The sequence below is a fragment of the Wasmannia auropunctata genome, unplaced genomic scaffold (assembly GCF_000956235.1).
Source record: "Wasmannia auropunctata unplaced genomic scaffold, wasmannia.A_1.0 LD336076.1, whole genome shotgun sequence".
Lineage (NCBI taxonomy): Eukaryota > Metazoa > Arthropoda > Insecta > Hymenoptera > Formicidae > Wasmannia > Wasmannia auropunctata.
In genome coordinates, this window is record NW_012026814.1 from 2168873 (window position 1) to 2184029 (window position 15157).

Consider the following 15157-nt stretch of genomic DNA (forward strand, 5'->3'; position numbering starts at 1 on the left):
AGACCTGTTTAGATTTAATTCAAAACTTAGATCAATATCGACCGCATTCTCGAGACATACTGAATCGTTAAGCTCCAAGAGTCATGTATATGTAAAATGATTTATTAAGTCTATTTTTTTTCTATACAATTAAGTAAATTAAGATCTACCGCTTTCATATACAATCTCGACAAAATCATAACAAAGGTACTATATACTGGGTAGGTGTACGAAATATTTCTCGAGATACTACGACTCTAGTTTGCAATTGTGGCGTTGGCCCGTGATACTGAAACTAATAACATACGTGATCGAGTATATAAAGTTTCGTTTAAAATGTGGGGAGGATGAAAAAAAAGAGTCGAATGTACGCGAGACATTCTAAATCACATTTGACAAACTTGTACAGCTTTCTGCTTGCAAGTCGTGCCGTTTCGACACTTCGCGACCTGGTCACGCTACGAACTTTGCGATTAGAGCCGTGTTATCGCGTGTAATAATTTGACTTCGACTGCTCAACGCGTGAGGACTACGAGGATCTCACATTATAAATAGTAGCTTAAACAACGAAGATCAAGGCTATCAGTCAACGTTAAATTTTGTCAAATTTCCTTTTATACGAATTTTAATTGATAAAAACGTAATCGGATACCAAAAACGAGGGCGCATCAACCGGAAAAGTCATTATTATCAAATAGAGCTTGATCGTACAGCTCGCCCTTAACCAGCCGTCCGCCGAAGTAACGACCGTTTAGCGAATCTCTTGCGCGTTCCGCTTCTGAAAATGCAAAAAAATCAATTCGATAATTACGTGACGGACTATTAATATATATTACAGGGTAATCTAGATTTTTTTTTTCATATACTCGAGACGAGAGTACGATCAATTTACTCCTATGCGTTATATAGATATATTTTACCGTTCATTTCGGCGAATTCGACGAATATCTTTACGATGACCTCCGCGTTCTCGTCGTCCTCGGACTGTCTCTCCTTATAAATGATAACCCGCACGACCACACCGAACTTGGAGCACTCGTCCTGAATCTCCTCCTGCAGGGTCTCGTCCACATCCTCCGGCGCCACCATATTTCTCAAAATAACGACTCGGGACTCGACTTTACGCATGAGCTTCTGCATCACGAGGTGACGCGCGCTTTGGCCCTTGATCGACATATTTTCCTGCTGCTGCAGCGTCTGTGGTTCCGTCTCCTCCAATAGTTTCTTCTGCAACTCTTCCTGCTGCTTTTGATGAGCCGCCTGTTCCTGCGCTCGCCTCATGACATCCGAATTCGCGGTCGTTGTGACTGGTATCTGACGAGCAATCAGATTTTTCACAATTATTGACGATTCAGTATCTTTTTATTTCAATGCTTTTTCGAGTTATATTGATACTTACAACTGGCGTGCCGACGATCGTAGGCGCGACGACAGCGGGAGGTGGTATGACAACCGGCTGGCCGGGAATCGGTTGGATAATCGCGGGCGGCCGCGTTAAGGTTTGCGGTATGGCGATGCCAGGTGGAGGTATCACTGGCGCTACCGTTGCTACCGTCGGCGGCGCCATTATTGTTGCGGGCGCTATGGTAGGTCGTACCACGCCAGGAAGTGCTGTAAGGGATAATGGTATAAAGATGTGATTTTTCCCTCTCTTGCAACGTTTCGATTTTTTAGGCCCGGTTCCACAGATATAAAATTAACTTCAATCTCGGTTCAGCTTACTGTTTATCTCCTAATTCTTAGATTAGAAAAAGATACAGCGAGTTGAACTTCGGTTAAATCGAGTTAAACCGCGAATTGTGAAAACAGGCTTTAAGCGTGTCAGTGAATTACAAGTATACGAACTTTGATTTAGGATCGGCGGCGCGGTGGCTCCGAGTTTAGTGAGACCTAAGGCGACCGCGTTACTGGCGACCGCGTCCATCGCCTGAATCTTCGCCGTCGCGGCCGCCGCGGCCACCGCGGCCGCGGTCGGCATCATGCTGGTGCCGCTGGGTGGTCCCATGAGCGCGTTCGGCGGCGTTATGGCTCTGCCCACTCTCAGATACTGGCCACCCAGGTCGAACAGGTTCATGGAGGCGATCGCCTCCAGCGCAGCCTGCATCGTCTCGTACTCGATGAAGCCGTAACCCTTGTGCCGATGCGGCGAGCTACCCTGCGCGAGTTTGCAGTACGTGATCGGCCCGAACGCCTCGAAAACCGACTTTATGTCATCCTCCGTGAGGTCTTGGTGTATCGACGCGATATAAATGCGGTTGTAATGTTTGCTCTCCTCGGTGATCTCGTCGATCACCGACTGCGCTTGTGGCATATTGGACGGACGTCCCACGACCTGAGGTAAGCATGAGAGAGAGAGAAAGAGAGAGATAATCTATAAGATGTGTTCTCTATATAACGTTACGCGTTAATATTATTACTGCAAAACTATTCACTAAATAAGTATATAACATACAAAATGATGAATGATGGGATGTAACTCAATAAGCAAATGAAACTCAAATGTAATGTGTATACAAAAAGCAAAAGTATACTAATGAATTGAGATTTTCGAGCAAATCGCAAGTCGAGATGCAGTTCGCTCGAAGATCGTAGGTATCGGATTAAAAAGGACTAAATAAAAATTTGCCGACCTCCGGCGGGATGATAGGATTGCTGGGGGACAGGAAATTCGTTATATAGGTACGTCCTGCTACCTTGATGTTGCGGCCACCGATCATGACACCGTTCATTTGTTCCAAAGCAAGTTGCGCGGCCTCGGGTATCTCGTATTCGACAAAGGCGAAGCCCTTGTGTTTCTGCGTAACGGGATCCCAAGACATATTGATGGACTTGATCGGTCCGAATGGCAAGAAAGCTTGCCTGATCGTGTCTTCTTTCAATTCAAAACTGATGCTGCCCACATAAACCCTGTCGTACAATTATAGATGTTACTGACATTAATGTTAATATTAAATCTAACTATATATATATGTATTTTCTTGCTAAAATAACACGTAACTTTATTCGAACTTCCACATATCCATCACTTGCATTAGAATTATCATGCATTTAAAATTTCGAAAAGCATATTTAATTTATATCAATATTATTATTTATTTAGATTAATGTATTATTTACGTTACACATCTCGAATATTAAAATACACATTTATCCAATTGTTATAACAGTTTATGCAACAACGGCATTAATAGTTAATCACAGTAGAGTATTTATCAGTAGAAAAGATTGTTACATATTTCACAAAAATCATCCATATACAAATATTACATAGAAATATAGAATTCTGCAAGTGATTGATAAAGAGTATGATTACTTATTTAGCCTACGTAATTAATAATCTCTGATATAAAAATATTTTTTGTTTTTTGTAAGATGAAAAAAAAAACATGTTAAAAAAATCTCTGTTTACAGTCTGACTTAATACATTTTTGCTAATATATAATTTTGTATATACATGAGTGTTATGATACGACTGCAAGACATGGAAATTACTACTAACAGAATTAGCATGATACTGTGAAAATGAACGATGTATAGGAAGGATAACGATCAATGTTTGCTGCAGGATGCCTGAGGACCATGGATAATATAAAAGCTATAAGAAACTAATTTCTGTAATTTGTTGACTAGAAAACTTTTATCAGTATCCTTCTAGTGTTAAAGTATTCGTGGCTCTATTATATAGCCACTTCTCTAATCCACTTCATTGTATAATTATTAAAAATATAAAACGAATAGTGTTCTTTAAATAAATAATAAAATGTTCGAGTATAACTCTCTTGAGGGATATATTTCTCTTGCACGAAAGTTTCGAGGATTAAGACAAAGAACAAACAAACCTGCACATGAGAGCGAGAGCCTGCTGTCTTTGCACCTGATTCCGTTGACTAGCCATTTGCTGTAACACAAAGGACCAAAGGCCTTCTATTGATATCCCTCCCCCATTTTACAACACATTTCATTGACTTCAAGTAATCCCTCACAAGCTCTTTTACCATTCCAACTTCTTCGCTCGACGTGTTCAATTATCAACGTGTTTAATTTTAATTTTGTCGAAAACATGCATTGGCATTTTTTTTAACACTACAAAAATCTAAATCTAAGTATATATATTATATGTATATATTAGAATATACATTAATATATTTTAAAAGATATTATATGCATATTAGATTATATACATTAATATATTTTAAAAGAAAATATCTTATATATAAATCTCTATATATTGAGAATAATTATTCAAAACTGCAGCATGGATGAATTATATGCTTTGCAATGTATGAAAATTCATGTAATTTACAAAATTTAAAATAAGGCAAACCCGAGTTTATATGGAATGTCAGAATACTATTTCAAAATTTCTCTTTTTATTCGCTGCATTTCTTAATAAATTTAAAGTACAGTTTTTGCGCCAATTTTATTCTTTGAGGCGAAGAAACAGTCGAGCTCAGAAGAATATCGTTGAGATCATCTGATGATTCATGCATTGACAATAACTTATCCTCCTGCGTGTTGTACAGCTCTGCTCCCGCCGACTATACTATCACAAATTATGTATCTAACCTTTTCTTATGGTAGCGACTCGGGAAAATGTTTAGGGAGTGTTCGACCATAAGGTGGATTTATCGTTTCTTTCTTGAATTGGATGACACTAACCTGCACATTAGCAATAAAACTTGCTGCCGCAGGACCAACTTATTCTTCTGCGGGGAGAAAAAAAATGAGCCAATCAGAGTCTAATTCTAACGTTTCTCTCTTTTTTTTTAAATATCTGTATAGTAATTGACTCGGCGGGACGAGCTATATGTATATTAAATATTTTAGAATACTATATAATATGCTATATAAATCGGTAAAGAGCTGAATAGACAATTTACATGTGTAAACAAAACAAATTATATATGTAAACAAAATATTTAAACCATATTTATACACTAATCACCGAATTGGCTGATCAGATTACCTTATTATGAATAAAACGCTATCACGAGATACAATATTTATGAAAGATAGGAAGAAGGCTTATAAATGTAATATTTCAAATTATTAAATTAACATTTAATAATTTTAATTATTAAACTAAAATTTAATAATTTTATCACTAATTCTGATCATTTATTCCCAATAAGCAAATTCGGCAATTTAATTATCATATACATGCACGTATAGGTGTGTGCATATATATCCATTATGCATTCTTATAAAGAAATAAAGATTTAGGTTAGACAGATTAATTGGATTAAAATAATTACAATTCAAATAGAATTGTCTGGAAAAAGTATAATCATAATATTAAATTTCAAGAATGACATAATGGAACGACATTAAATGTGAGCGAAGTTATTGGCAGTTCAAAAGTCACCTGTTGCTGATGGGCCAGGGTCTGCTTCATGAGGACCATCTTAATGCTTTGCTCCATCGCATATTTCTTCGCCCGGTTTACAGTGTCCTGTTGCTCGGATGAAATTTTCGGTAAGCCAGCTCCTAATATTCCAGGCAGTGTCAGATATTTAGCGCCAGGTCCTGTAAAATCGCAAAATAGGAATAAGTCCGACTGATCTAGGGACAATTCAAAGCGACAAAGAACAACTATTCAGATCAGATCTTATCAGCTAAACGTCCATTAAATCTGCGTCAATGCTCAATATTGCTTAAATTGAACTGACTTAAAAAAATAATGTGTCACTAATAATGTTATACATCATTTCTCTAAGCTAACCTGAATCGAATTAGTAAAAAGAGATTCAAAATATCTAAAAAAGTATAAAGTAAATTATATATATATACAATAATATACGTACCAGCCACGACTTGGCCAATTTGATTGAGATCATATATGGGACCTGGTAAGAACTCTGATGCATTTCCTACAAAGAAATCATGCATTAGACAGCTTGCATTAAAGTAGATAAATATTGAGAGTATCTCAAACATTTCATTTTTTCAAAATAGAACCAGTTACGCCACCAAATTATTTCTCAAATGATTCAACCGATGGATCAGGGATTATACTTTCTCGTTAGCACAAATTTGGGTGGCCGTTATTTTCACTTTTTTTTTTCAGAAATCCAATTTCGTGAAAACTCTCTCTTTGATGCATTTAAATTGATATTTAAAATAACTGTTCTATCTCAGCAATCAGACGTTTGACAAATCTTTTTTTTGGGGGGAAGGGGGGAAACATCTATATTATGTACAGATTCGTACACGGAGATGTGTAACAGCCGGACGACCTATTGCCCTAGGCTAGTAAAACTTCTATTAGTCGCATTTCGATGTATGCGGGCGCATTATTCTTATTCGTATTGTGGAATATCTTTTCTTTAGCACGGGAGTACCGTGACGCCTTGCCAGAAGCTGCTATGATAAAACCGTCCGCCAAACTGTAAGTTCACAGAAATTAAAACGATCAAGGAATATATTACAACTCTTTTTAATAAATATGGTTTGTATGGTGTGTTATGTTCGATGTGTGCATGTATGCTGTACCACAAAGGCATGTATATGCAAAAAATTGTACATATGAAAATCATATTTATTTGTGCAAACATCGAAACGAAGAAATATCTCTCGTTTGATGCATGCCTGATTGCAGAAGAAACAAAGCTGTAGATTGTACGAAGACCACAGGTAAGAAATTTTGTCGGAAAACGATTGTACGGAACGATTGTACAACACGACTTGTAGAGAGAGAAAAAAAAAAGTGGATGGACCGAACGTTAATCGTATGCGTAAAAAACTTTGATAAAAAATCAGTCATAGCCGGGAGAGGAGTCTTATTAAATTTGAGCTTTCTAATTACTGTTTGCACAATCAGCCCCAAAAAGATCAGACTAGTCATAATTAGATTAGGTTTTCATAACCAATTTGGTCTGCTAGTCTCTGAAACAGAAATCAGAAACAGAAAAACAGAAGTCAGTTTTTCGACTTTTCATGAATTAAAAAAAAAAATGGCTCTTAAGTTTTGTGCGAGTTTTCATTCGATTTACAGCTAACCGTGTTCTGGGCTGAGCAATGACGGTTGTGCGCAAATTATCCGAGATTGAGGCGACGCACAAATCTGTAAGCACAAAGCAAAGGAGAATACTCTCAGTGCATTTTCTGCGCCATTTCCTTAGTCTTTGCCTTCTCCAACCTACCAATACTTTTCCAACCTAACAATTTTTATTTCACGTAGCAATGGCGAGATCTTTGTAAAATGCAGAGACCCGTGAAATTCTTTTTTTTTTCTCCTCCGCGATTCGATATCCGGAATGCAATTTACTCGAGTTCTCAAGGCTCAACGTCACACAAGTCTAAATCGTATTTGCGATCAATCTCTTTTTTTTTCTTTTCTTCACTCGCATCGCCTGCGTGCACACTCGGACATCGTTATAACATGTCTCGGAAACAGCGCGTATCCTGCGACGGCAGAATAAAATGCGAGAACGGAGGCGTGACGCGGGAGGCCGTGTATACCACGTTTTCGGGTCTCATATTTGAGAGGGACTTTCAATTAGACAAAATCTCTTTAAGCCACATCCATGGCTATATCGACGTCCAAGTGCTGGGGACTTATCGATCACTCATTATCACCTAATGCAAATGTAAACAAATTGTTTTGACACATGGATGTATGAAAAATTTTATGTACACCTTTTCGCCATTGCCACTCCCGATTACGAGCCTCTGGACGCTTCGACATTTGCAGGTAGAGATATTACTGCTTTGATAGTAATAACTCCACAAGACGGTCATACATATACATAAAAAAAAAAAAAAAAATACGTGTCTCTTAACCGACATTAGATTACCGATAATTTTATACATCATTTATAACGGGTGGAATTAAAGTGGCGTCCCTATCCTCCAAAAGAGGCTCATAATCAGGAACAGAGATAGAGAGAGAGAGAGAGAGAGACTCTAAGCCCTAAAATGCTGACCTATCTAAAAGTATTCATCGTACTCTGCAATAGGTACAGTAGTGGGAGTTTGTTAAACTCTGATTTGTTCTGTTCAACGAATGTAGTCTTTCTTTGTTTGGCGCACGTTCGTGATCACCGCTCAGTCGTAGGCCACGGATTCTGTACTGTCTCTCCGCTGTAACATCTCAGAACAAAAGGACAACCATACATTAGTGTGATTTAAGCGCCATACAGTCATTCATCTATTTACCCTAGCCTACCGAAAATTTATCGCTCAAAAACTGCTTCTGAATTCAGACCGCATTCCGCAGCTTTTATAGAGTATGGCAGCACGTTTCATTTTTTTTATTTATTTTTTTTTTAATAAGAGAAAGCTAGCACCTGAGTGTCCTAAGTAGCTATTGTACGCATTTTTCCATCATCACGTTTCTCTCGCTCGTTAATACACATATTACACTCGCTGTCGTGCTTCTTTGTTTCATTGCGTTTCCCACTAGCAAAGTTATGTATGTAATATCGTAGTTATCACAGGTATAAACGGCTATCTAGTTGCATTAGCAATTTACCTTCCACTTTGCTCTTCTTCACCGGCGGCTCCGCACTGTTTTGCGACGTCGGTGCCTGCAAACGAAAACAAAATTCAAATGTAACATAAAGTCAACGTGACTATCTATATCATAAGATCAATGGAATTGTTTGTCTGATATTTTCAATAAATGAAATGTTACTTAATAATTATAATATAAATGTTATTCATATACTAACAATTTTTCAATGAATTTAAATAAAATATATACCGTGGCAGATTAGCATTATGTCCATGTTAAACTTATTTTGCCAGACATAAGATTTGACAGCAGATCACAAGTAGAATCTGTCATTTAAATAATCATTTAAATAATTATAAAATAGTAGAGTCTGCTCAGTTAACCATCAATACACTCTGCTAATAAAATCTATGTGTCGTTCTGTTAACAGAATTTATAAAATATTTACAAAATCTGTTTTTGGCAGGTTTGTCACAGTAAACAATACATCAGACGTATGACTACAGTCCACTTGATGGTACAAATGCTTCGAAGCACTTTTTGATTGGCCAATTAGTAAAGTAAAATTAAAGTAAAATTCTATCTTCTAATTAATCAAATATGTACTTTGTTGAAACATTTGCAATGTCAAATGGATCCTGTTAACAGTTTGACAACAGATTTGAACAAAATGTTATGATAAATTGACACCAATTGTGTCAATGCACTAAACTTGTATTCCATCAGCAGACCACCAGCGGAGATCAAGCCGAATCTGCCGAATTTTATAATTATTTGAATAAGGAATGTTATTTGCAAAAATACAATTTTGCAATTTACTCAATGATTACACAATAGCAGATTCAACTTGGTTCTCGCAGTCAATCTGCCGTTCTGTTCTGCCAACGGATTATTCTGCCTGGTTATTTATGTTGGCATACTGCCGACGCGAAATAAAATTTACAATAAACATTGCAAAATTCGTTTTCAACAGATCTGTCCATCCGGACGCGGCTCTCTCGAATCGTAGCCGCGGTCGTTGGATGCCGCGCGGCCGCGCGAGAGGGTCGTCGAGGCCGACGTGTTCGGCGTGCCGCGTCCGGGGAACGCGCGGGACCCCGCGCGATCGCCATTACGCCGCCAAAGGGTTAACCGATGGGCCATCACGGCGGAGGGCAGCGCTCTCTCCGAGGGCTCTCCGAGCGCGGTAGGGACTCGCTCTCACCATGGCCATCGTTCCGTTCATCGTTCCTCGAGGATCGCTCCGGGGAGGATGGCCTGGGAATCTCTGCCGAGGATCTCTTCCTTGACGAAGTCACAAAACGCGCGACGAGTCACTCGCAGCGGCACGCACGCTCTGCGCCTCTTCTTTGCGGAAGTACCGCGCGCCGGAAGTCGCGCCGCGCTGCCTCCCCGTTGAGCGTCCGTTCGTGGTCTGTCGTGGCCACCGCTTCGCCAAGTGAAATTTTTTATTCCTACATATTTCTCCAGATGTTTATTAACATCCCTCGTTCGCGCAAAAAAACGCGAACGAGAGAGGGAGATAACTACTCGCGGCGGCGCGAGCGAGCGGGTGATTTGACTCGAGCGGTGCGCTCATCCGTGATGACAGCTTTCACGGCGGTCGTTGAATCGCCTGGGTAGTGTGGGGTTAGGTTTTGAATGGGTCTCACGGCGGATTGTTTTTTTCTCCCCGCCCGGTGTAGCTCTCGCATACGGTATGATCGACGACGAGGTTATGGCGGACAAGGGCTTCTACATCAAGGTGGTGGACGACGAGAAGGTGAGCCGCGTACTTCTTCTCGCCTACGTTCGCACGTCATCTCCGTGATCCCTTCCTCTACGACAATCCCCGACAGAGAGAGAGAGATTCTGTCCCCTCCGGATGGATTATTAATTTCGCGTATTCGCCTCGCAGGGCAAAGGGCTGTTCGCCAATCGCGCGTATAAGGAGGGCGACGTGATACTCGAGGAGAGGCCCGTGGTGTGCTGTCAGTTCCTGTGGAACTCCGAGTTCGGCTACCTGGCGTGCAATCACTGCATGAGGCCGCTGGAGACGGCGGAGGAGAACGTCCGCAGGCTGACGGGCGATCAGAGATTCGTCGTGCCGCACAAGGAGTGCTGCGAAGTAAACAAGAGCCTGATAACCGCATGCCCCATGTGCGGGGTCAAGTACTGCAGCGTGGAGTGTCAGAACGAGGCGTTTCAGAGGTGATCTACTGACAATGAGTTTTACGATACGATTAATTTGTTTGACTTGTTAATGTATTGCGAGTTAAATTCACATTAAACTGTAGTCGCAAATCAATGACCAAATCTGTGATGGGTTTTAATGTCTGTCAAAAGTCATCAATTAAAGGGGATCTCAGTAGAGATCGAAATCGATTTTGAAATTTGCAACCAATTATAAATATAATTATTTGAATTAGAGACCCTTTATTATTCAGAAATAGGCCTATTGAAAGGAATTTTTAGAAGTTACATAAAATTTATATATATTTATATATTTTATGTTTTATACATACATATTAATATTTATATATATTTAATGTTTAAATTTAAATATATAAAGATATATTTAATATTTAATATCTACATTTTTTTAATAATCTACATAAAATTGGATTAATCACACACATAACTCCAGATTTGTACTGGCTATTGATTTGTAATTACAGTCGAACTTTTATATTCGCTGCAACCTAATGTGTCATTAAGAATGTGTTGCACTAATGTACTTGTTTATTTACCCTTTTTCAGGTATCATAGCACGCTGTGCCTACAGGACAGAGTCAAGGACGAGAGCCATCCTCTGAATCAATTGTGCGAAACGTGGAAGCAAATGCATTATCCACCTGAAAATGCGTCCATCATGCTGCTAGCGAGGATGGTCGCCGTAGTTAACCAAGCGAACGACCGGGAGGAAGCTCTGGCGATGTTCTCGCAGTTTTGCCATCGTACCGTCTCCAACAACACGCACGAGATTGTGCACCACCTGTTGGGGGAGAAGTTCGCGGGACAGATTGACGTTCTTCAGCAGATGATGAAGGACGCTTTTAACACTGAGTATACCGCACACGTGTGTAACATATACATACATGGATCATTGTCATCGTACGTAATTAATATTAATTGGCATCGTTACTTTCAGTGGTTCACGCCGGACGGTTTCAGAAGTCTCTTAGCTTTAGTAGGAACGAACGGACAGGGGATCGGTACCAGTTCATTCAGCCGCTGGGTGAAGAACGTTTCCGCTTTAGAATTGCCCAAGGACGAAAGGATTTACGTCGACAAGTTGATAGAGAAAATTTATGACGCCATGGACGAGGGTAATTTTATCCTGTCTTTATGATTTACTTCTCCTCGAATGTCGCGTTCGAACAAATATTTACGTAACATCCGACACTTCCTTCCGCAGCGGTGGGTCCGTTTCTGAATAACGAAGGATCCGGGCTCTACGTTCTGCAGTCGTCGGTGAACCACAGTTGCGTGCCGAATGCGATCGTCGAGTTCCCTTATTCGAACAACACTTTGGTGCTGAAGGCGGTGCGGGATATAAAGGTCGGCGAGGAGATCTGCACGAGCTACCTTGACGAGTGCCAGCTCGAGAGGAGCAGACATTCCAGGCAGCAGGCGCTAAGCTCCCTGTATCTGTTTATCTGTCACTGCGACAAGTGCCGGGCGCAGGCGAACGATCCCGACGTGACGTCCGAATCGGAGGAGGAGTCCGACGAGGACTTGTGAGTGCTGTGGCCGAAGACGCACAAGGAACAGTGATATAATTTTCATAAGTAAACAAATATATATATATATATATATATATATATATATATATATATCGAATTATATCAAAGCCCCTTGTCAACAACTCTACCTAATGGATATCCCGATTTACGCTTTACTCGACTATCATACGCTAAGTGAATTTTTATGTAAAGCAGTAAAACGTAGCACGTAGGATTGTAAACACCATTACACACACATTTGAATAAACTTTTAATAAACGTACTTTATTAATGTAACAGACGCTTTCAGTGGCATTTCTATGTAACAAAGTTATGTAATAAATTTAATACAGTGTTCTGCACTCTCTGCCTCTGGCCTGTCTCTTTCACCAGTTCGAGCCTGAGGGGCTGATTTAACAGTTAATTTCTCTCTCACACTTCACCGTTATTTTTTACAATGTATGTTTACACGAAATCATAAATAATCCAGTTATATTACGTCGATAACATTTATGTACAATTCCAATCAACCTATGTATAATCTCATTTTACCCTTTGTACACAGTTATCGATTATTTAATTATATTCAGCGCGACATCGCACATCGTTATTGTATAAAATTAATATCTAATATTCTTTTTATAACTGATATAAAACAATATGCGGGCATCGTGAATTCTCAGCTTTTGTCGCCATAAGAAATTCGTAATTTACGACCGAGTTACCGGTCGTTAGTCTGAAGTGTCAATACGTTTTTCCCCAGTGTCATGAGATTGGACACGTACTCGGGTAACGGCAGCGTGAACGCACGTCTTTCGATTAAAACAGTTAAAAACCTGGCTAAGTTGCGACTATGGAATTCCCAGCTGAAACAGAAACGAAATTTCAAATGAGAATGTACAAATCCTGTGTGACCTCGAGGATAAACGTAAAAAAAAAAAACTGTTTTTACTTTATACGCAAGCTATCGGCAGGTAACTTCGAAGCCACAGCGTCGTGTTTTATAGATTCCTCTGGCCCCGTTATAACGAGTTTCTCCAGAATCGGAGGATCCTTGCTGAAACACTGTTCCGCGTATTTTTTTCGTTGCTTGCGCTGCGTGTAATCCACGCCGTTATTACTGTAACGAAAAAGTTTGCACGTTATACAATGTACAAAACAATGCATTGAATCCAATAAGATGTCTCATAGTACCTTGAGCGTCAAATGTATGTATAAAAACAAGTAGAGATTTTTAAAGATCAAGAATTTGAAAGAATGGTGTCTGAGATCTAATCGCACAACTTAATGAAAATTACAAAAATGAGAGCAAATTTGCTAGAATATTTATAATTTCATTGGTCAACATTTAGTGAATTTGCTCACTTTCGTAATTCTCATCGAGTTGTGCGATACACAACAATCAAATCTCTGAATTATGATTCTATTTTAATCCAAGAACAGATTAAATGAATTTTCGTTGGACATATTTCGAATGTAGCCAAAATTTCAATCTTGATCTTACCATTAAAAGAATTTTCGTTGAGCATATTTCGAATGTAGCCAAAATTTCAATCTTGATCTTACCATTTAACTTAAATATGAAATATACATGAAGACTTGGGTACAAAGTATCGCATCGCACTCACACTAACCTTTATAACCAATTATATTTCAAATAGAAAAAGACGCACTTTCTTACCTGACGGTAGGATTAGACGGTTGGTAAACTGGTGGTCGACCAATATCTTCGGCGTGCAAGGCGCCTTGCTGCTTAAACCACAATAGTTTTATCAGAGATCTGAGGTTCTTGCCCATCAGCCTGATCCTCCTGCTGTTGCTGTAGCCCAGACTGATGGCCATCACTTTCACATAGTGAAGGGGCACAGTCTTCTTCGAGCAGAAAAAATACTTGTGTCCCAAGAACACGGCAAAGAAGGTCGGCATGGTGGATCGCTCACTCTTCTTCTTCTTCTTCTCCTTCTCTCGAACGCATATAAACGTGACGTTGTTGTGCATTACAGTTTTCACGCTCATGTCCAGGCCACTCGAATGAAATTCCTCTCTGATGCCTTCCTGCATCTCCTGCATTTCGACATGCCTCGACGTCCCGTTCGAACCTGTCAATTCGTATCCATACCACACTTTTCTCTCGTCGTGTCTGCTTACGTCTGAAAGATCGTCGTTTCGTGAGTCGACGACTAATATTTGACACAAATTTTTAATCGGGCTTACAATTAGAATTTTGAATTTATATAACATTTGTGTCGGCTGTTTTTACCTATCACCTCCAGCGTTGTCAATCTGTCGCGCAGTTCCTTCTCCCGTAAATTCGCGTTCTGCAATTAAACCAGACGTAAGGATGACACCGTCTAAAAAAATGTGTAAATTTCAGGCGAAATACGGGGCGGCGATTCTTACGTCGAGAACGTCCTCGATGACGCGCAGCGCGTTGGCCACCGTGAAACTCTTGTGATTCTTGACCAATTTAGATCTGACGCGCGCCCAGGAGACCTCCGGGAAGACGGGCACCACGGCGCTCTCCAGTTCCTCGAACTTGAACCTCCTTATCACCTTGGACAACTGACGCTTGACGAGCACCATCGACGCTGCGACATTTCAAATCAAATGTAAACGGTCATCGCGCACACACTGTGCGGCATAACCTCCGAGGGTCCCGGAATTCGGGGAGACCCGGGCCCGCGCGCGGGTACTTACACATGATCGCTGCCGCGGATAACATCCATGTAGAACGACCGTCGATACCGTGCAGTCGCGTGAGAAGCGCGAGCGACTTTTAAGTCAACAAATCGGCATTTTTCAAGTCGGCGCACACGCCACGTTCGTGCGCGCCAAAATTGCACCCCCATTCACTCCCCCCTCCCGTCGCAGGCGGACGGTCGACACTACCGCCGCGCCACTGTCACGAGCAGCGCTGAGTGCTCCATATATCCGCAGATGCGCAGCGTGTGTTAGTCACTATTTTGTGTCAACAAGTTATCCTAAACTATTTTTCTTTAATAATTATCCGTCGTTATTG

At 40.3% G+C, this 15157-nt stretch overlaps 3 protein-coding genes across 7 annotated transcripts; 1 reads left to right on the plus strand and 2 right to left on the minus strand.

The window, feature by feature from the left end:
* Window positions 1-84: 84 nt before the first annotated feature.
* On the minus strand, window positions 85-9783 carry LOC105449261 (poly(U)-binding-splicing factor half pint). Of its 4 annotated transcripts, none has more exons than XM_011688370.1 (10): window positions 9639-9783; window positions 8453-8507; window positions 5784-5849; window positions 5345-5505; window positions 3819-3877; window positions 2673-2886; window positions 1825-2311; window positions 1379-1590; window positions 900-1293; window positions 85-757 (listed from the first exon to the last, which is right to left on the minus strand). In XM_011688370.1, exons 1-10 carry the CDS (start codon window positions 9657-9659, stop codon window positions 648-650), a joined length of 1779 nt encoding a protein of 592 aa, XP_011686672.1. In that variant the 5' UTR covers window positions 9660-9783; the 3' UTR covers window positions 85-647. The 4 variants fall into 4 exon arrangements, 3 of the variants coding, with proteins under 3 accessions (XP_011686672.1, XP_011686673.1, XP_011686675.1); XM_011688371.1 differs by lacking the exon at window positions 3819-3877 and adding an exon at window positions 4639-4685; XM_011688373.1 differs by lacking the exons at window positions 5345-5505; window positions 5784-5849; window positions 8453-8507; window positions 9639-9783 and adding an exon at window positions 4639-4685.
* A 234-nt stretch (window positions 9784-10017) lies between these two features.
* On the plus strand, window positions 10018-12433 carry LOC105449263 (SET and MYND domain-containing protein 5). Its single transcript, XM_011688376.1, has 5 exons — window positions 10018-10196; window positions 10332-10624; window positions 11174-11492; window positions 11565-11742; window positions 11832-12433. The coding sequence occupies exons 1-5, from the start codon at window positions 10134-10136 to the stop codon at window positions 12155-12157; spliced, it is 1179 nt and encodes a 392-aa protein (XP_011686678.1). The 5' UTR covers window positions 10018-10133; the 3' UTR covers window positions 12158-12433.
* Window positions 12403-15021, minus strand: LOC105449262. Of its 2 annotated transcripts, none has more exons than XM_011688375.1 (6): window positions 14836-15021; window positions 14539-14726; window positions 14399-14456; window positions 13820-14288; window positions 13091-13258; window positions 12403-13004 (listed from the first exon to the last, which is right to left on the minus strand). In XM_011688375.1, exons 1-6 carry the CDS (start codon window positions 14858-14860, stop codon window positions 12860-12862), a joined length of 1053 nt encoding a protein of 350 aa, XP_011686677.1. In that variant the 5' UTR covers window positions 14861-15021; the 3' UTR covers window positions 12403-12859. The 2 variants fall into 2 exon arrangements, with proteins under 2 accessions (XP_011686677.1, XP_011686676.1); XM_011688374.1 differs by having other exon boundaries at window positions 13820-14318.
* Window positions 15022-15157: the final 136 nt, after the last annotated feature.